The sequence below is a fragment of the Manis javanica genome, chromosome 2 (genome assembly GCF_040802235.1).
Source record: "Manis javanica isolate MJ-LG chromosome 2, MJ_LKY, whole genome shotgun sequence".
In the NCBI taxonomy this organism is placed as follows: domain Eukaryota; kingdom Metazoa; phylum Chordata; class Mammalia; order Pholidota; family Manidae; genus Manis; species Manis javanica.
The window spans coordinates 106,516,849-106,539,182 of record NC_133157.1 but is presented as its reverse complement, the minus strand read 5'-3'; the positions used below and the strand labels follow the sequence as shown (position 1 = coordinate 106,539,182).

At 36.4% G+C, this 22,334-nt stretch overlaps 1 protein-coding gene across 1 annotated transcript in view; it reads right to left on the bottom strand.

Annotated features, from left to right (window-relative positions):
• Nucleotides 1-793: 793 nt before the first annotated feature.
• Nucleotides 794-22,334, bottom strand: part of ARHGAP21 (Rho GTPase activating protein 21) — a 133,699-nt gene continuing 112,158 nt past the window's right edge. The window contains 17 exon segments of the mRNA XM_073229076.1: nt 794-1,699; nt 1,702-1,747; nt 1,749-3,284; nt 6,084-6,115; nt 8,016-8,121; nt 8,437-8,478; nt 8,667-8,792; nt 11,453-11,542; nt 11,620-11,693; nt 12,336-12,414; nt 12,506-12,661; nt 13,416-13,558; nt 14,147-14,283; nt 14,363-14,427; nt 16,671-16,955; nt 18,042-18,167; nt 20,561-20,597. Coding sequence (XP_073085177.1) covers nt 1,581-1,699; nt 1,702-1,747; nt 1,749-3,284; nt 6,084-6,115; nt 8,016-8,121; nt 8,437-8,478; nt 8,667-8,792; nt 11,453-11,542; nt 11,620-11,693; nt 12,336-12,414; nt 12,506-12,661; nt 13,416-13,558; nt 14,147-14,283; nt 14,363-14,427; nt 16,671-16,955; nt 18,042-18,167; nt 20,561-20,597 — 3,199 coding nt within the window. The 3' untranslated portion in view covers nt 794-1,580.

Genomic DNA, 22,334 nt, shown 5'->3' with positions numbered 1-22,334 from the left:
TCAAACATGATTTAAGGAAATCACATCACCAACAGCAAAATGACTCATAGTACATGAAGTTCTTGCAGTTAGTGACTATGTATTGGTGCAAATATTTGACCATTTCAGATACTGAAATATGATTTTATTGCACTTATTTTTTACTATAAAATTATAGATACATATTAAATAAAGTTATATATGCAGATGTTGCACAGATATATTATCTATGAATTTCATTTCAGAATACTAAAGAAGTGACAAACTTTTTGTAGAAAGAATATTGGGTTTGACAGGGTGGACCCCAAACCACTGGATTTGATGATTTTTAAGTCCCTCTTAGTGTTAACATTCTGAAATTTTTAAGTACCCCCTATTTCTAAGAATAGCTTTGATATATTTTGCAAGTAGAGTGTGGCAGACAGTATGTGGAATAGTATCTCACTTAAATGAATAACTCTTATAATAGATATTATTATTGTTGCTGTTTATACACGGGAATAAATTCAGAGAAGCTAAAGAGTTTGTCCAAGTTTACATAGCTAGGAAGTATATAGTTATTTTGACTCCCAAGTGCATGTTCTTTCACTCATTATCTCCAAGAAAGGAAAAACATATATTATCTTAGCTAGAAAAATTAAATATTATCTGTGTATAGAAGCAAGCCTAGGAAAATGAAAACATTTATAAGAGACCCTTGCAGCCACAGCAAAGAGGAGACATAGAATATATTTTTTAAAGTCAGGGCAATTAAGGCAGTTATAAATGGATGAATTTTAAACATACACTAGAATAAGTTTCAATCCATGCAAAGTTCACCAAAACAATTTTTATTTCCAGTGTTTAATTGGGTATGCACACAGGCATGACACAGGTTTGGATTCGTTAAGTCCTCATGCAGAATTATATTCTCGATAAAGAAGCCAGTTCCATCCAGGTCACTATCTACACACCTATGTTACAACATTTATATCAAATTTGGTATCTGAAGAAAAGATACACATATAATATGTTCATTTAAGTTACGTATTTTACAGAAGATTAAAAATTCAAGTCACACAAAACTCAAAAACTGTATTAAAAGTTTGAATATAAAACTCAGAGATCCACCTGGAATGACTAACGAATGGAAGTTGTGTATCCACCTGTGTTACAACTGGTAAATGTAATGAAACTTGTTACCAATAAAACACATTCATTTATTCGATGTAAGTAATCTAACTTTAACAATATGGCACCCTAAAACCAAATGTATTTTTATGATGAGGCACTTTTGTTAGTGATGGAACCAAAAGAACAAATTTGCCGCATACTAATGCCAGCCATTTTCATCAGTAATCTTGGGTATACACTATGTAGTAAGTTGCAACAAATACCTTATCCATTTGTATACAACTATTCAATATATTTTTAAATATACATATATATATACATATATATATGCTCTTCATATATATATATATGTTCTTCTGGCTGTAGTAATGCACTGTAAAGTTATTTCACAGTGCAAAATGATGAAACCAGCCCAAATGAAGGCTGCATAATAACAATTCTGGTAGAAGAAAATATTTACAGTTACTGGACCATGTAACAGTAGCTTTTTATTTGCTCTGGTGGGCATCCCACCAGTTTAAAGACAGACAGGGATGAAACTGTGCCTTCCTGCCTGCGGTTTCAGACAGTGTATAAGGTTGGGCCTTGGCTGCAGCACTAGCATCTGGCTCATGTTCTGGAAGCTGCCTCCATTTATCTGGTCAGGTGGCTGTGTGTGGTGGCAAGGAAAGAAGGGGCCTGGTGCCTGAAGCCAAGGAACTGGGAGGGCCGCCTGCCTCGGACTGCGGAGCCACAGGCGCGTCTCTCGCGGCGACTTCTAAGGTGCAGGTGCTGTCCGGTGGCGGGTCTCCCGACTCGCGGCGGCTGAGGTCCGACGCGCTGGTGCGCAAGCGCTCCCTGGCGAGCCAGTCTGAGATGGAGAGGTCCTGGGCCGAGCATTTGGGCTTTAGCCGATGCACAGCGGAAAGTTCCGATTCTCTCTCTCCACTCTGCTCCTGCGCTTTCCAGAAGTTCAGAACACTGATTTCAGTCGCATCCCTGTGGCCTCCCAGCGTGTGTCTGCGTTTGATGTTTTTCCTCTTGGTGGTCTCAGCACTTGCCTTTTGGTGGCCTACCCCAAACATGTCATCTACTGGTGCTCTGGTTCTCAGTTTTAACCGATCTGCTATTTTCGTTTTCCAAGTGGGTTCCTGTTTTTCGGACTCACCTCTGTTTGGTGTCAGTAAACTCCCTGTTGATTTTCCTTTTTTCATCACATCAAACACTTTAGTTACTGCGGGTGTTTCTTTCTCGATTTTGGCCTCGCCCAGACTTCCGCTGTCTGACTTGAATCTCCCCGATTTCTTCCTGGACAGCGTGTCACACTCAATGAGCTTGTGCGAACTGAAGAACTGCCGGCGGCTGTCAGAGCTCGGGGTCAAACTCCCCTCGGTGCAGCTCAGGTCGCTTCCCTCCGAGTTCCTCCGGCCCGTCTTGCCCGCGACCTCTTGGAGCTTCCCTCGGAAGGGCCTCTCCGAGGCCGCGGCTGCGGGGAACACCGGGAAGTCGCTCTCACTGTCCGTTTCCACGGGCCGCCCTTCACTGACCAGCTCGCTCCGCTCGTCGTCGGCCTCGTCCCCCCTGCTTTCCGTGACCGACCGCACCTCGGGGCTCAGGCGGCTGGCGTCTGGGCCAGGTGGGCTCGCGGCTGGGGGATCGGCGCGGGCCGGAAACTCGGCGGGCCTGGTTTCGGGGCTGCTGGATTTCTTGGAAAACCTTGCCAGAGAAGGTTGGGAGGAAGTGCTGACAAGCCAAGTGCCAGAGTCAGAGCGCGTCTCCTCAAGGTGGGAGGCCTTCTGCGCCACGCCGGGCTTAGGGCTCTCTTTCAGGGCCGTGAAGCGACAGCTCGCGGTGGGTGACTTGTCGTGCTTCGAACCGTGTGGGGCTGAGGGATCCTCGGGGGGCTCGCTCTCTCTTAGGAGCGACATCGTCTCATCTTTTGTTGTGCTGGTGTCTTTTTTAGCATTATTTTCTTTGGAGATGATGACCCTCTGTTTTCTGCCTTGTGTCTCACTCTCTTTTTTGGACTCTTTAATATCATTGGGACACTGCTCTGCATTTTCTTTCTTGAAAAATACACTGTCCAGTTCATCTTCTGAGCTGCTAGGCTGCGCTTTTTCTTTTGGCTTTTTCCTCTTGCGGCTAGCAGCTGCAAAGATGGAGGATACAAGCAGTTCCCTGCTATACTGATCTTTTCCAGATCCCCAAGAACCCTGAGAGACAATCAGAGAAAACAAGACTTTGAACATTAGAACTTATACTGAGTTCATCTGCTGAAAAGGTTTTTCCCCAAATATTCCTTCCTGAATTAACTTTACTGAAGCTCTAGGAACACTGGCAGTGTAGTTTTTTATAACTCCTTTTAACTTGTACCTAAGATAAATTTTTATCTATATTTAACTAGTCTCATTTCTTGCCAGGTGCAATTTATGCAGCAAGTCAGTTTATGTCCATCTGTCTCCCAGGGAAATATTCTGTGCTTAGTGCCATCTACCTTTCCTGTTCCTGTGACTTTCCCTGTATCTACTGACTTTTCCTGCTTCTGCAATGCTTGGACAGCCTTCAGATTCTTCCTTAGGGAAAATAGGTTTAAGTGACTCTACCAACACAGTTGAATATACATTCTGACAAAGGTTACTAAAATTTTATGCCTGACTAGAGATTTCTAATTACAGACACCATATGATACATATGTTACATCAGTTAAGCTCATTAAGATAACAGAACTCTGGTCTTCCATGAGTTCAGCCAGGCTGTATCTTCAAAGACTTGGCCCTAGGAAAATCGGTTGGCAACATCTTCATTTATCTCAAGGCAACAACAAAGATCAGAAAATTCAAATAATGTTAAGATTGATTAAAGATCTTCCATCCTTATCATAGAAACCTGTAGAGCACCGTGATTGGTAAAGCTGTAGGGCAGGCTACTGGCCTTGCTAGCTATGTGTAACAGGTTCTTGATGACAACGATTTAATTAATTGTTTCAAAATGCTAAGTAAATGGTTGTGGCAGGGGTCAATAAACACTTGTTGTCTTACCATTTAAGACAAGCAAGCAGGCAGGAAGAAGACTGAGTAACAGAAGCAGAAAGTATATTTCTCTGCTGTCATAAAAACCTTAAAGACAAGCTAAAACTACTATGCTCAAGTCTTAAAAAATAAAGGAAGGATTTAGGTGGCTGTATTAAGAAGGATCCATCAAAATGAAATCACAGATTAGTAGAACTTTGTTTTTATAGTAGGAAGGATTATATAATTACCCAGTACATTTCTAGTGGTTATTCACTTTTGACACCTGTTTACAACTGTAGGAGATAATGTATGATATAATGTATGATATATATATGTGTCTGGGTTCTGAATTAGGTGACCTGGCACTCCTCATCTGATGGGCTGTGTATGACACTGGGCAGAGAATTCACTTTTAAACATCTCAATTTCATTGTTTATTTTAATGAGAAGGAATTAGATATTAGCTTTAAGATTTCCTAGGGTTCCCCTTAAAATTCTATGATTGTATACAAGTTAGAGCAAATGACTTTACTTATCTTACAATTGAAAAGTTGTTAAAAACAAGTTGTACCATTTGGATATCTGTTCTATATAGGCCTGGTACAAACACCACTGTAATTACAATGAAGAGACTGCTACAACGACAGGTTAGGAAATATGCATCCAGTAAGAAGGAAGGAGGGAATTTCAAACAGGTCTGACATTTAAAATCTTATCTTCTGGTAAAAAAAGACAGGAAACTGTTTTAGATTAAAGAACTCTAAAGAGACATGGAAATAAAATGCAAGGACTGATCCTTGATTGCATCTTGTATAGGAAAATAAAAACAAACATCACTGGGACAACTGGGAAAATTTATGTTAAAACGGTACATAAGAACTAATAGTGTGTTGACCTCATGTTAACTACCTGAGCATGATAATTACACTGGGATTGCATATGAGAATGCCATTGTTCTCAGGAGGTACATGATGGGAGATTTAGGGGAAAAGTGTCACCATGTCTATAAGCAACTCTCACGTGATCCAGAAAAAAATCATATAGATCAAAGTTTACTAACTGATGAATCTCTGGCAAACAGGTTTAAGTGCTATTATCCCAGGTAACTTTTCCGTAGGCCTAAAAATTTTCCAAATAAAAAGTTGCGGCAAAAAAACAGTAAGAATCACAACATAAGTGAGAGTGGATAATATGATATGATTATTTTTACAAAGATTCTGCAAGAATTATAATTTAATCACACAATTTCATTATGATATTTAAACATGAGGTATAAAATTCATGTCTCATTTCTAAAAAGAACAATGCTTTAAGAGATTTATGGATAATTCTAGTTGCAATGACCTCAACAGAACAAAGTTTAAACAAACTGAATCAATAATAAAAAACTTTCTCAGAACTATAAGTATTTTCTAAAAACAACTCAAAAAGTTGTGTAATTTGGTGGTGGTGTCAAGGGAACACAAATTATATAAAAAATATGATGAAAACTAAGTGCTTTTGCTGGAAAGAATGCAAGAACATTTTCATAAAAAGTATAGTAGTAACAAAATCTATATTATTATGGAAATATTTACAGATGAGTACAAGGAATGTGATGCTTGGGGTTTGCTTCAAAATAGTTCTGGGAGGAGGAAAGCAGGTAAAGGGCAGATGAAATGAACTTGGCCATGTGTTAATTGCTGAGGACAGATGATGGGGGCATGAGGGCTCATTTTACTATCCTCTCTACTTCTGTAGACATTAGAAAAATTCCACATTTAAGAATGAGAGCAAAGTCTAGGTCTTTGTATTGTGCTAAACTACACCGACGTTGAAAGAAATCCAACATTCCAACACACGATCAAGTATTCTTCTACCATATTTTATTTTAAGAACATTTCCCTTTATAAGACTTTGCTGGGTCACCACAAACAGGGCTGCATTTTTATATGAATTCTAACAATGAGCCAAAAGGCAATTCCCCTTAAAATGCTTCAAAATTGTATGAAACAAATTTACCTTAGATTTTGTTGAGTCACTAGTAGCTGAGTCTGTGGGGAGTTAAAAAAAGATGGTCAGTATTTGTCAGTCTTTACTGCTGCCAACATACAGTGCAAAACTTACAGAAAAGACAGGCACAGAACAAAATGGGAAAGCAAAACTCAAAACGATAGAACACAGTGGGTAGTCAGAGCTCACAAAGATGCAAGCTGCACCACAGAAAGCCACCGCCATGAAAGTATGCTGTGAATTGTAGGCAGAATCAGCTTAATGATAGGAATGGCAAAGGAGCCCTGTACTAAGCAAAAACAGAAATACTAAGTATTTGTTTAATTTCTAAATATCACATCTAGCAATAAAGAAGCTTGAAAACCTTTTAAAGAATTTGTACTATGTACCACATCCTGTATCTGAAAGTGATACACAATGTAGAACTTCTGAGATTGTTGGCTGCCCTAGCTACAAATTGAGACACTCACACTTGGTGTATTTCAAGTTGATTTTTGTCAGACTGTCAATTTTAAATTTTATAAGCAGAGACTGTATGCGTACGGATGCATTAGGATCACCCTGCTTCCAGGTCATTTTGATTTTATAGTAAATAATGCTGATCTTTGTGCTTTAGACCCCGGCTTCGTATCTGTGCAGTCAGGGATCCTTTTACTGGTTTGGTTAAACTGCTACCAGTTTTGTAATTATCTATTAACAAATGCTATTATGGAAATGGAAAAATGAAGACCATAATTTTACTGTCTGGCAAAAACTCAGATTATACAATTACAAAGAGGGTAGGAAGGGGCTAGCACAATTCAGAATAATACCAATTTTGAAATTTTATCTTTTAACTTTAGGGAAATTGATTTCCAAAATTAATGAGCTGAGCCCCGTGCCACGCCCCTTTTAACACATGGCTAAATGCTTTATGACTTTAAGAACTGGTAGACCATACCATGCTATTTCTCCTCACGGTCTGCTTCAGAAATAACAAGAAACAGCAGAAAAACTTTTAAGAAAGTAGTATTGATCTGTTTACAATAATCTTATGAGAAAATGTACACCACAGATCAACTCTGTTTGCATTTACAAGAATCGGGGGCTTCTGCAGACAAGGCAGCTACAGTGTGGACAGCAACCCTTCTTCCTACAGTTCCAGCTGTCCATCAGGGACACCACAGAATCCACTAGCGACATTACCGTGTGATAGACTCCTCCCACTTCGCCTGTTCAACATCAGTATAGATTTGCCTGTGTCAGTGAGAGCTGAAAAAACCCTTTAGGACTAAAACAAGAACTAAAGACAAAGGGAGAACATTTCAACATGCTGGATTAGTGCAACAGTTTGGCAAGAGAAAATTTTCATCACATAAGCCTGGAAGAACTAATAGTTAACCAAACATTAGGGTGGCAAGAGAAAACAGAAGAAAAGGTCAGAGATTGACTTTTACTATGACATCTATAGTGACAAGTCATTTACTGTATTTATGAAAATGGTGCCCGTTAGCCATTCAACATATTAAACTTGCTGCTTTGAAACAGAACATCTAGCTCAAGAACCAGAACTAAGTACAATCTAGATCATTCTTTCTGCCATCACAGCAACCACATTTTCAGTAGCATGGATCTGTTTTACCTTGTGATGACTATTACATGGAAACTGTGAATTAAAAAAAAGAAAAAAAAAGAACAAAACAGTGGTTTGCATGCTCATTTCCCTCATATTTCCATTCTGACAAGCATTACAACTCCATGCACTGCCAATGGCATTATAGTCACTGGAAGATAACTGAGATCAGTCAGAAAAGGAAGATTAAGTTTTTTATTAGTAGAAAGGAAAACAAAAAGAAGAAAAGGAAAAAGTCATAGTGAATTGTTACTTATGACTGATTTGCTCTTTCACATTATAAGAATTTAGCTTTTAACCTAGTGACCGATACTGCCCGGGCAAGTTACCTGATACATCTCCAGGGGAGACTCCTGTCCTTCCAATGTTGGTGAGTAAGTGATCTATGTTTGGCACAGGCTGGGAGTCTACTGTGTTTTCCTCCTGCACTGTTGTCTATGGTTAATAAACAAAGATCTCTTCATCATCTCTTCAAAAATACTTTCTTTAAAATTCAAACAACATTTAGTAAAAGACACATTTACTGAGTAGAGCACATGTGCTTTATCTTTTACACTGTTTACATATAATTAACCGCAAAATGAGCATCATACTTTATTTTCATCAGATCAGAAACTGAGGAGCTATAGACCTGCTTCCGGGGTGCAAAGCGGACAATAGCATACAAAGCAGGAAGTTGACATTGTGGTAGCATCAGGGTCTGTGTCCCACATGAAAATAACAGTACAAATGCTTGTGGATGATACTTACAAGAGGCTCTTCGGCACCTTCTTCTGTGAAAAACCAGTCATGCTAAAATTTAAAATAAAAAGGGTGAGAAGAGAAATTAACCCCATAAATATATCCGTGTTTTGAAGGATGGTATAGAAAAAAAGGTACTTTTCTTAGGAAAAAAAAGAAATTACAACCAAATTCTGTCCTACCAAATACCAGCTGCTAAAGAGAGAGGATTTTCTTGGTTAGATGAAGCCTGAACTTACGTGCTGGATCAGTGTCTCTACGATCTTGTACTGGTCTGGCATGTGAGTGACCATGTGGGTCATGTTATCCTCAGACGTCCTCACAAGAGTTGGACCAAAAACTATTGCCAGGTTTCGTGGTTCCATCTGAAACAAAGATGATACTGAAAAATATCAGAATTTTTCTTACAAAAGCAGGTTTACATTCCCACTGCGTGTTTCACATTTTATTCTTGAGAGGTTCTTTTGATGAAAAAAAATTCAAAGAACAGTTGACTGACATGGGTTAAAAAAAACAATGCTTCCTAGGTAGAATTTTCATAAGCTCATTTCTGCATAACTTCTTTTTACTGTTTTAATGACAACATATAACGCTTGATTGGTATTAATTTTTCCCAGGAAGTGTCTGATTGAAAGTGATTGATTGGTTCAAAATTAGTATTACAAGAGCTGGATTAACTGAAAAAAATATTAAAATTGAGAAAAAAAGCTCACAAAAGAATTGAATATGGAAAAAGTACTTAAAGAAAAATTTTCCCAAATTTGCTCTAATCAAAATCACTAATATGTAAAACCTAATGTCTGGAAATTTTCTTTTTTGACCAATTTTAACTTCAGCCAGAAATTCCAAAGTTCTTTGCTTATTTTTGTACTGACCTGAATGCCTCAATATACATGCATATGTTTGCACATTCATTTCCATATTTTGTATTCCTTGTTTAATTATATGATTATCAAAGATAGATCTTTTGTTTTTCCTTTGTTATATCTGGTGTGTCTGGTGTGATATTTTGAATTTAGGACTCACATCAGCAGGTAAAAAAATTCACTGAGCTCAAAAAGTCAAACTGGTTTAAGCAACCAAACTACTATACTTTTTTGTGAGAGGCATATGCACACACCCATGTGTACACACACAGCTTTTAGGTGTGGTATGGAGTAGAAAACTCATAGGTCTCCCATTCTGAAGCTACTGCTTTTCATCTAATATGTTAACTGTCATAATGTTTGCATTTTTAAACTGTGTCTACTGCACAGATATAAGGAGAAATTGTGACTGAAGTGAGTATTTCCTAGACAGTTGACTTAATGGAAAGAAAATATGGCTGCAGGAAGGATTTACTTAAAGTGGGTATACAAGGCACGTTTCCTGTTCTCCCTCTAGAAGATGTAGTCACCTTATTCCTACACCTGTGATGGTAACACAAAGTCCATCTCAAAGATCTTAATTAAAATTTTTACTAGATTTTTATCTACTCTCATTTCACTTAAATTTTTAGACTAATGAAAACATGCATGATTAGTGTGTAAGCTGTGATATTTAATATGTAGGTATGCAGTTTCAGCTGGCTCTTACATAAAACTAATAAGATAATAGTAGTTCACAGTTTATTTATTCACTAATTACTTAAAACAAATTCTGTATTTTTTGAAAGATATTCCATAAAGTACAGTCAAATAAGTCTGGGAAATCAAATGCCTTAGCCACTTCTTCAAGATTCATAATGTTAGTTAATATATTAAAGATTCTAAAAAATTCTGCAATAAGAAACTCGTTAAATTTGGTTTAAGTACTTTCTTAACTAAGTAGACCATCAAAGATTATTTTTCCAGCAACTCCTCCTAATATCCAGAAAAGCTGGTGAATAATGTAATATACTTGGGAAATGCTGAAATAATTAGAAAATATTTCAGCTTTAACTATATTGAGAACTTTTTGGATCCTACTCTAGGAACTTCTGGAAACAGTACAACAGATTGACAGAGGCCTTCTTTTCTTTTTTTCTTTCCCTCTCTCTCTCTCCTTTTCTTTTTTTTTTAATCTTTTTTTATAGATCTGTCACTACTGAAGGAAACTATAACACTGCTTGTCAACTTCTCAACATGCAGGCATAGGGGTGGACACTGTTCTCATAATCCAGCCTCAACTACAGTGGTGAGCAACTGTTTTCCAGAACATGCAGAGCTGCTAAACCAACCTGGGTAGATACATTTTCCTCTACTTTAAGCAGGCATCACCTCTAAGAGAAGAGAGTGACAGCAGTATTCATGGCCTTGTATTATTCTTTTTCCTTCTTTTTCAGAAACCAAAATGACTCTTGTGAGAATTTTAAGTCAGAAAATATTTAGTCAAAAAAATTACATTTTGCAACCTCCACAGATAGAATGGATTTAGGCTGTCATCACCAATCACTGATGAAAATGTTGAAAGTTGAAGACTATAAAGATCAACCAAACACAGTGTGTGGACCTTGTTTAGATTCTGAGTTAAAACAGCTACAAAAAGACATTGATTCAAATCAGTCAGGAAAAATTGCACAAGAACCAAGTATTAGATAATACTATAAAGGAATAACAAATTTTGGTATGTTTGATAAAGGTAATGTGGGGCTGTTAAAACCAAAAAAAAGGTCTTACCTGCTTAAACTAAACAAAACAGGAAATTGTTATTTTTCACTGTATACCACTTGGCGGATTTTGACTACTGTATCGTGCACACGTTGCCTATTCAAAATATTGATATACAGTTGAAAAATAATAGAAATGAAATTTCTCACTCTTTCATTTTTCTTGCTAGATAAATATAAAAGGAAATTTATTTTAAAATTTGCCTTTCAAAAATGGTGACAATTAATATTTTGGGATATCCTACTTAGTGATCTTTAGAGGGTTGGTTAGCTAATAAGATGTGTTTTAGAGCTTTTGTGGAATGATAACCCTGTTTTTTACTACCTGTAATGAAGTAATAAAGCATATTCTTTCAACCAAAGCCATTGAAAGTACATCTCTTCATGTGTTTTACATACCTTATTTTTTTCTGAATTTTCCGCCACTGTCTTCAGATGAGCCGAAAGAAACTTGAGTGTTTCATAATGATGTTCAGGCAAATCGTGAATCTGAAACATATTATTTTCATGATGGATTTAAAAGCTGAATTTTAGCTGTACCTCCAAAAATATAAAATAATACCTACTAGTCTTTTTAATGTTTTCAGACGATCTAGAGGATCTTCTTTACGATTGGCTTCAATAAAGTCGGCATATTTATCTGAAAACAACAAGAACAATAGAACAAATTTACCTTAAGTTGCTTAGGTGAGTTATAATCTAGTTTTCCTTTATGGCTCAATTTCAAACCAATTAAAAAAAAATTAGGGGAAACCCCAAACAGCCTTTAAAATATGTCTCTAAAATTACTGTAGTTTTTCATGATCCTCTAAGCCTCAAACACAAGAAAATTCCCTGAAATGTGGGTTCTCTCAGGGTACATCCCATATTTGTATACTCTGTCCCCTAACCGCAACATCTAGTATAGTTAGTATCTTACATAAGTCAAATAGTTGGATTGTTTTTTACTCATTTAACCTTGTTACATCTGTAGACTTTTGAGAATAACAGGATGTTTTTAACTTGACTGCAAACATAGATCAAAACAAAATAGTACCTATTTCGATGAACCTAAACACTTTTTTTATAAACTCTATTTTTCATTGAATTTGTTAGGAGTAAAAAAATCCAAATGACAAAGAATAGCTATAAATTATACTTTATATATTAATAAGAACTAAATAAAATGTCCTGTTTTCTTAGACAAAAGTATTTTCTCCTCGTTCCATTTAATATTCTATGGTTTTCCAACAATGTAATTTTTAAATGTTTCATCTGGTATCTTTTATAGGAGTGAACTCACCATTTGTGAAGAGAGGTTCAGGGAGTTTTCTGAAGAAGGACTTTAGTAAACTGCTTATCACATTCAAATCTCTCCATTTCTAGGTGTAAAATACACAGTACTTTTGTAGTCAACACCATCAAAGAAATAAAAAACACATCAGTTGTGCAAACAGAAATAAACAAACTTACATCATCTTGAATATCAATATCAGCCATTCCCTTGTTGAGTTCTTCTTGCATACTTGAGATGGCTGCATTATTTCCAGGAACTCTATAAATACCTGTATATTCAAGACCTCTTTCTTCAACTAATTTGCAACATATGTCAACTATTAATGGAATATACTGCAAAACAAGAAATAAATATTTAATTTAACACAGTACAAATGTTTACTTTTAACTAGTAGATGTATATCATGGCTAAAAGGCCCTTTTCATCCGAAAGGAAATACACAAATTACTGTTATCCGATATAGAGAAAGCAAAGAATCTAGAGATCTTGCAGAACCGGGAATAGGTAAAACCAGCATGAGATATTTGAGAGGGGGAAGAAAATGAATAGGTCAAGACAGAAAGAGAAGGGTCCACAGGGAGTTAACAGTCTAAAGGAGAAACAAGAGTAAGTAAAGAGAATGTGGGAAGCACTCAATTGAATAAAAGGGAATAAAGTCAAAAACAGAAGAGGTGGAGAGAATTCAATGGACTCATAAATCTGAAAGTGGGTGTTGGAAATGTGCATGCGCATATGCACATTTACATTCTACTTTCTTAATCAGGTCCTTGTTTTCATCCTTATTTTAAGATGCTAAAAGCAGAAACACACATGATTTAAAAGTGAATTCTGACCATTTCAGATACATCCTAATAGCTGAATAATTATTCTATCTCAAATGACACATTAAATCAGTATTATAGATAAAACTATTCCGCACACCCTTTAATATCAGAAATGTTTAGGGAAGCTAAGGTTTGCATCAAGAGGTAAATACTCAATAGATGGACAGATACTCAGTTCTCTGAACAGCTGTGTAGTCAGGTCCTATTATGACTACAACTGAATTAGTGATTTTGGGAAAGCCGGCTGGCTGGTGTCTCCTACCCGATTTGTATGAGCTGGTGGGCAATCATCCAGTCTGACACCAAATGTTCCAGTAGCAGTGGGCTTTTTTTCAAATGTCTTTCTCATAATACTTGGAATGCCTTTTCTCCACGTGCCTTTGTCTTTTGGGGGACTGGTATCAACTTTTGATTGTGATCCGAAATAGAAAGACACAAGGAAGAAAATGGAAACGAATGCTTAAGCCATGACTTCAAAAATCCCTTAACAACATTTCTATAAATCAGTCCTGTACCTATAAATGATATACTCCATATTTAGCAAAAATATTGTAGTATATTCTCTTCCTAGCATAGCCATACTTCTAATCTGCTGTGTAATTTACTGGGAATCAATTACTCTTTACTCTTTCACAATCTGCACCATCAAAGCAACATACTCACAATAAGGTTTTAGCAAAAAGAAACATAACAGTTTTGTCTCAAATTGACAGTGCCCAGAGCCTCTGAATTAATCGATTTGTAGTGAGTTTATGTAGATTGTATGTGTTGTGTTTTCCTTCACTTTCTCTTTATTACAAGAGCTGGTGTCTTGTTCCTTATTCTAAAGGGATAAGCCCTGTTAACCTGGGTCATGCCCACAGTGATCTGCGAGCTAGCTCACACTGGGCCAACGTCAGCAGAAGTAGGACAGAAAAGCCAGCAAGTAACTGTAAAGCCCCAGTTTGAAGTGCCGTTACGGTTAAATGTGCGCAGGAATGCGGATATCAGTACCTGTACTGAGAAGTCTCCTTGCTGACTCGTCCTTTGGAGAGTGTGGACTTTGAGTCTTTGGCTCTGATTTAGCACCAAGCAAAGTCTGCCGGATGCTAAGAGTCTGGCGAGGTGTTTTTGGCAACTGCTCTGCTCTGCTGGTGAAAGAAATGAGCATTTCTTAACAAGTATGTATTTTACATCCCAATTAACTTGCAGGCCTGGTGGGATTCTCACCTCATCAGACTGTTATATTCTTTTATTCTTCGACTAATTAAGTCCCTGTTAGTGACTCCAGTGTCCTACAGAATAGACAGAAGGTAAAATTAAAAAGTCAATTCTAAACATACATAAGGATCCCTACTCTGCCTGAGGCTCTGTATTGTACTACATTGCTTATTTAATACAGACACTAATTTACTCTCATGGAGTTTTTTAAGCCTCTATTCAGCATCTCTAGGTGACAAATGTTCCATGTGGCTTCCCCATTGCCAAAAGAGTTGTCTGTTTACTTTCTGTGCCCTGCCATCCCTGGAAGAGCACCAGCAGGTAGCAAGTGCTCAGACTTTGACTTTTAATAAATGACTGGGAATCAGAGGGTCAGTTTTCTCTCTCACTAATACCAGAAAGAATGATTAGCATTTCAAAATAACACCATTGGATAAAAGATTGAAAATACTGCCAGTTTATGTTAATGATTAATTTGTAGGAACAGTGAGATTAAAGGTCAATTAGTATTAAGGTGGCAGTCACAGTTAGATTATTAGAAAAGAAAAGCTCAAAACTGTTTTTTTTTATCCTCAACAAGTTAACTGTTATGCTATATGGTAAATTCAGAGTTTACCATAAAGAGATTACTATTGTTTTCTATTGATTCCATTATATATTGACATGTGTCCTCAAATTTATTTTTTGGTCTCACTTTGATTTTGATGAACAATGCAATTTATAAAGAGAACAAGCTATGGAGTCAAACAATCTCGAATTTGAACTGACTCTTCTTACCAGCTGAGAGATCAAATGGTTAAGACCTAGAGTAAGATTGCCTGGGTTTAAGTCCTAGGCCTAACATTTATCAGTCATGTGACCTCAAGAAAATTACTTAGCCTCTTTTTGGCACCGTTTCCTTGTGTGTAAATGGTGATTATAATAACATTCCTTTGGTGGCTAAGATAATTCATGTAAAATGCTGAAAAGAGTGTCTGCCATATGGTACATGCTCAGTAAATTATTATTTCCTTATCTGTAAGACTGGGAATAATACCTGTGTCTTAACATTAGATGGTGATGATGGTAATGACCAACAGTAAGTGTTCATTACTTACCAGGTCCTGTGCATTCAAAATGCTTCAAAAGCAGTATTTCATTTATGCTTACAACAGCCCTGTGTGTGTTTCACAGGTGAAGTCATCTGAAGGAATTTTAACAAGGACACCACCTCTTAATAGAATGTCCAGCACACAGCAGGTATTTATTGAATAGTAACTACTTTGAACTATTACTTCAAGTGGAAATCTATACCTAAGTTCTTATTTTTCCTGTTTATTTTGCAAAAATTCAGGTCTGATGCTTTCTTTATAATGGCAGTTGTAGAACAAATATATTGATACAGACCTGGTATTAATTTTTAACCACAAACAAGATAGAGTATAAACTACCAGATTAAATAAAGCACAGGAATTTTTCCTGTGGCCTACAGTTTCATAATTTGAATTGAATATAATGGAAATGCCTAAATTAGAGAACATATTTTACATAACCTTACAGGAGCCTCACTGTTCCCCATTCTGGGAATAAAAGAAAAGAATGCTGTGCTTTTATTTTTGGTCATAACAATGGGAAAGAACAATGTGTAAGAAAACTGTACAAATGATATGGAAAAAGCTACTCTTAAGCATAAGCTACACTTAATCACTGCTGAATTTGCTCTATATGGTTTACCGTATGTACACTTCGGTACTGAAATTCCTGCTATAAAAATATCTTGATGGTTGTGAGCCAGAAACACTCGTCTTCAAATATTATTCCTTATTAAAAAGAAAAACTAGCTTATGACATGATTTCTGATAATGAGAGTTTTCTTAGGAACCAATTATTGTATTACAATAGGCTGTATCATATTCTTCCCTGTATAATTCCATTAAGAAAAATCATGCTATCAGTATCTCCATTTACATAATAATTTGTTTTGGTAAGTGCTTTCATTGTAACTTAAGCACCGCAGTGATCCTGTTTTTGAGATATGGAAACAGAAAAGAAATTATTTAGTCAAAAAGTTAATGACAAGGGCTAGGCATCTGGGTCTCCTGATCTGTTCACTGTTTCTGAGAAGGTAGGCAGAATATATAAATGATATATTTTTCCAGGTGATTTTCCAATAAATGACAATAATATAAAATAGGTACATTTGAGTTTTCCTTTGGGTCAACTATTTTTCAGTATAAATAGCATAATAAAAAAAAAAACAGATATATCAGTTTCTTTCAGTCTTCTTAAGAAAAAGGTGGAAGCATCTGGCTTTGTCAACATCACTTTGGACACACACCTCTTCATTTAGGGTGCTGCTCTCCTGGATGGCCTTGATCCACGCTAACATATCGTCTCTGTCTTCAGCCTGAAATAGGCATTCACAGTCTGACGTGGTGAGTCGAAACACATTTTTCCTCTTGGTCTCACTGTAAGAGATGTCTATTAAGCAAGCATTAACACTAATGGGTTGTTCTTCTTCGGATGGAGTTGTTTGTTCTCTTTTATCTTTGTACAGGTAAAGTGAATGGCCACGAAGTACCACATACATCTGCTTCCAGGGTCGAATACTTCCACCAACTCGCTAGAAAACATGAAACCATTAAAAAATACTTAATACTTGGCTCAATCTTAATGACACATTAAGCAACAATTTTAACAGGCATGAATGGATACCAAATATAGCAGGTGTCTGATTTATGTAGATTAAATATCTGTTAGGAGAGGAAGGATAAAAATTGTGGAGCATAAACCAAGTTAGGGAATGTCTTCATATCAGAATGAATGAGAGTGAAATCCCAACTTTAATTTGGTTGGGAAAATAAAATGAAGAAAGTAACTAAGACAGCCAAGTGTACCAAAATACATAAAAAATGCTAAGGGAATAGCAAATGTGGGAAAAAAAAAACAGTCAAAACAATCTTTTGAGTGAACATGAGGTTTAAGACAAGTCTTACATTGTGCAAATGACAAACATGGCACAAGGCAATCCCAGAGCAATACACACAAGTAATGAGAAGCGACAAAACCAGTGAGCTTCAGATGGCCCAGCAATGGCCACCACAGCCACATTCAGGGTTTCCTTAAAAACTTTAAACTCTTGGACAGTATTAAGATTTTCTTATAATTAAACTGCCTAAATATTATAGGGAATTTTATGATGAAGTTTTCCTTGTATTGGAATATACTTAATAAAGCATATATTGATATTGTCATATTCATTTATACAACTCACTATTTGCAAAATAAAGTGAAACAAGGAAATTATAAAGGCAGTTTAAAAGAATAAACTGGGAGAAGTTAAATACAATTTTTAAAATTATTAAAATGGATAATTGCTACTCGTTAAAGGACTGCTCTGGGATAATCTATGGCTGACAACTATTTAATAAGAACACCTGACTCTCTTCTTATACTTTGATTTCCCTTTTATATTGCCAAAATATAAGACAATGTATTATTCCACATGTAGTTGATACACAGGATGAAACTAAGTATAATAAATAAATCAGTGATTAGAATTTTTTGAAATAATTTTTTCATTGTGTAGGGAAAGATATTTTAAGTGTTTTCCACTCTTTATTCTGGATATTTTGCCATGTTAGGTATACAGACTTTATTGTTCAGGGTCCACACTTCTTACACCCCCATTAGCTGGGAAACACACTACCTTGCCCTTATCGGTGACAAGTGGCCGGAAATGGAGCCACCCTTCCTTGGCAGCATCACTGAAAACTTCTGAGGATGAATCTTTTCTGGAACCAGAGTCTTCTGAGGACTTTTGGCTGTCTACAATCTACAGGAAAGGCCAAAAAAGCATAAAAAAATGTCAGCTTTGCTTAATAAATATCTGTATGTTGAAATTGTATTGCTGAAAGTCTTTCATTTAATGTTGCAAATGAAGGGCTATTTTTGAAAAGTCCTAGCTTTGCCAACTATATTAGAAAAATTTCCAGTCTTGTTATAAGAATAGTGAACTGACAACCATCATTTTTTCTTTCAGTTGAACTGCTTAATCTATTTATTGTTATTTATTTTTTTCGCTTTTCCTCTTCACTTATTTCACCCATCTCCACCCATATCATCTTTCAAAAAGTCATATGAAGGAATTTTTAATAATTAAAAAATAATTGAAATAGTGTAATTTTTCTGCTCTCAAGAGCTCACGTTTTAGTGGAAAAAGACAAAAAATAAACTAAAAAAAAACCAAGAAAATGATCAGATTATGATTTGTGCCAATCTGAGAATAAAACCAGTGAGAAGCAGCTAGAAATCTGTGGCCTAATTTAGAGAAAAAATTTTTAAAAGAGTCAACCAAGTATATATAGAGAAGATAAGTAATGATTCTATAGCATCTTACTATGCTGATGGACAGTGACTGTAATGGGATATGTTGGGGAGACTTGATAATAGGGAGAGTCTAGTAACCACAATGTTGTTCAAGTAATTGTACATTAACAATACTAAATAAATAAATGAATGAATGAATGACCGAATGAATAAATAAATAAATAAGCAAGCCAACCGTGAAAGGTCAGGGTCAAGAAGTTCTGGGAGACCCTACATCATTATCCTTTTAAGTGTTCATTGTTCAATGAGAGTAAGAGAAATAGCTAATTATAGATCATTTGGTATGAAGCTGTGAAGGAAAGCCATTAAGTGATGAATCACGGGATTGACATTATCTGTTTTCAGCTCAAAGGTTACTGCTTGCTACCTAAGAAAAGACCTTAAAGGGACAATGAAGGATAAAGGCATTCCTGCAGGAATCCAGGAGAGGGGTGACAGCAGAGCGGATGAAAGTAGCATGAGTGAAAAAGGGAGTTAGATAAAAATACAGGGTGTGTTTTGAAGGCAGAGTAGAGAGCAGGTGATATGGAGGGTGGGAAAAAAGAAACACAGCTCATTCCTAGATTTGAGGCTTGAACAGCTGGGTGAGAGAAGGTGGACTTAGTGAGACAGTTAAGGCGAGGAGAAATGCATGGGGTCCTTGAGGACTGTCTGGCCCTGCAGACCCTGAACTGCTTATTGAATCTCCAAATGGAGAGACATCACATGGGCAGTGTCCATGTGAACTGCAGTCTGGGTAAGGGGTCAAGGCCAGCAATATCACCTGGGAGATGTCTGGATAAAATCACTGAGGAGATGAGGGTCGACAGACAGGAAAGAGGGCCAGAACCAGCTCCAGACATCCCCACATTTTAAACATTACATCGAGACCAGGAATGGAACCAGCAGTCATGAGGGTTGCAGGAAGGGAGCGGGCAATCACATTGGGTACCCTGAGAGGTCAAATTAATAGGAGTCAAAGTAACCTTTAGTTCTGGAGCCTGTCCCCAATGGCCTCAGTATGAGAAGTGTCATTCCAACATGTGTGGGTTGAGACGGATGTGATGTGAGAAAGTAGAAACTACGGGGAATTTTTTTCAATGAGTTTTGCTGTGTGAAAAATGCAAGAGAAAAATGAAGTAGTACATACAGCAGGATGTGGCTTCAAGGAAGGTTTTTATTTTCTTTTAATATAGGAACTAGCAGAACATGCTTATGTATGATGGTGAATGAGCCACGGAAACAGTGATTCTGCAGGGGAGGGACCTTGAGAAAGTGAAAAGGGTGAATCCAAAAAAGAAATGTGGGCATTGGATTCAACAGGATAATGTGCCAAGTAAACAGAAATTTATGATTAAATTAGAGTAAGGAAGGCAGGGATATTGGTGTGAATTACGTGGCTGATGCTTTTGGGGAAGGTAATAAGGAAAATCCTGTCTAACAGCTTTTATTTTTTCAATGTATGAGGGAAGGGTGGATGACAAGACAGCGTGGGTTACATGGGGGTGGGTGAAGGGAAGGTATGAAATAACACTTTTGAGGAGAGAAAAACAAACACACAACAAAATACAGGATTGCAGGGCAGTTAGATTTTTGGCTGGAAACTGATAAAGTGAGAAAAATCAGCATAATTTGTATAAAGTATTATATACTTGATGAAAATGTTCAAAAACTAGAAAAGAACACTTTATACAAAGTATTTTCCAAATGCACTTGAAACTTACAGAATAAAAGCTTAAAACATTTATCTATGAAATGTCTAAGGGATAAACAAAATAATTCCCTGTGAAAAGCCAAAATAAACTAAGTAAACAGAAACATTTATCATTTGGTGATATTTAAAAAATACTTAATACCAACCTTGATTCCCTTCAGGCTAGATACATGTTTAAAAGACCTATTGGGAAAAAAGGATAACATCTGCAATAAGTGCATAAAATACCTTAAAGATGTTAAAATCATTTGAATACTATAACTAACCTTTCATTAATCACCTGACATTTCATCATTACCATTTTAAGGTTCACTGTTCAATGCAAGTGAGAAAAATAGCTCATTTTATGATTACATAAACTTTTGATTCAATGACAGAAGCTTTCTTACTTGGGTCTGGTAGATTAAAATTTCCTGCAATAAATGGTGAGACTTTCTTACCCACTTTTTTTTTTTAGACAAGAAAAATCTACTCAGGCTAAACATGGGCTTTATTTATTAGTTAACAATAGTTAGCATACTCTATTAAGATTTCCACAGTGTTAATAATGATTGATTAAGTACTTGCTATCAACAGTCAGATGCAGAGAGAACAGTGTGGCCATACTTGCCCAGCCTGTGGACACTCTGTGCCATACATGCATGGACAGAATGCTGTCAGGCTTTTACCACACCCACCTCCTACCCTCCATCCACATTCTGGGTGGTTTCACTACAGAGAACTGTGTTGCCACTGAAAAGGCTTATGGCTTCAAAAGACAGGATTACATTAATTATTCAGTAATATAACTTCTGGGTTTTTTTTTTCATTCAAAATTCATTTCAGGAACTTAGAATTTAAAGATGTGCCTGAAAGTGGCCCTGTCTTCATCTCTCAGGGTCATCCCAAATAATAAGGTGACCAGAAACAGATTTGTAAACTCAATCCCCAGCAATATCAGGAGACACCTAGAATGCCAAACATAACATGTGAAGAAGGGTGGTTAAATGCATGGGAGTAAAAAGTGGACCCAGGAAGAGAGGTCACCACTGGTTGCACATCTCAAATAAAACTGCAGTATGCTGCTCTCTGAAATGAAAGCCAACCTTCCCTTGTTTGGAACAATGGGAAACAGGTACCTCATTTATCACCATGGATAAACTGGAAGTGAAAATGAAAGAGGAAGAGAAACACACAGCCCAGACATCTTTGCAGGAAGCAGTTGGCATAGGGTAAAGCAGACCCTGAAATGTGGCAGTTACTGACATCTTTTAGTGAGGAAGAAGTAGAGGATAAAGTAGCTCATAAATCCAACCCTGCATCATTAGAAATCTTCCTGCTAGGCTGGACCACTGTGTTAGCCAGACGTCATACATACTTCATACAAGTAGGTGATCTGGGAAGAACTAATTTTATAGAAATATAAATGATAATCAAATGGAAGCCTCAGAGAATGTCTATAACAATGCTACAATACAAAAGACATATTGGACTTGACAGAGGTTCAATATCATAAAGATGTCATATTTAATCTATAAACATTATATCAATGAAAATATCCAGAAGAATTTAAGAACTAGAAAATTGATTTTAAAGTTCAAATGGTAAAATAAACAAAAATATCCAGGAGAATTTATTTAAAAATGAAAGAGAATAGTCCTACCAGATAATAAAAACACTATGAAACCACTACAATTAACAGAATCTGGTGTACATGAACAGACAGATAAATCATCTGAACAGAGTATGATCTAAAAATAAAACTAAATACATATAATAATTGGTATATAATAAAGATAAAATATCAGTAGGGAAATTATTCACTGAACATTCAATAGTTGCTTTTGGGACAACTAAGAAACATTGGAAAATATAAAGATGGCTCTTTATCTCACTAACTAGAAAAAAATAAATTCCAGATGAATTAAAGTTGTAAATATA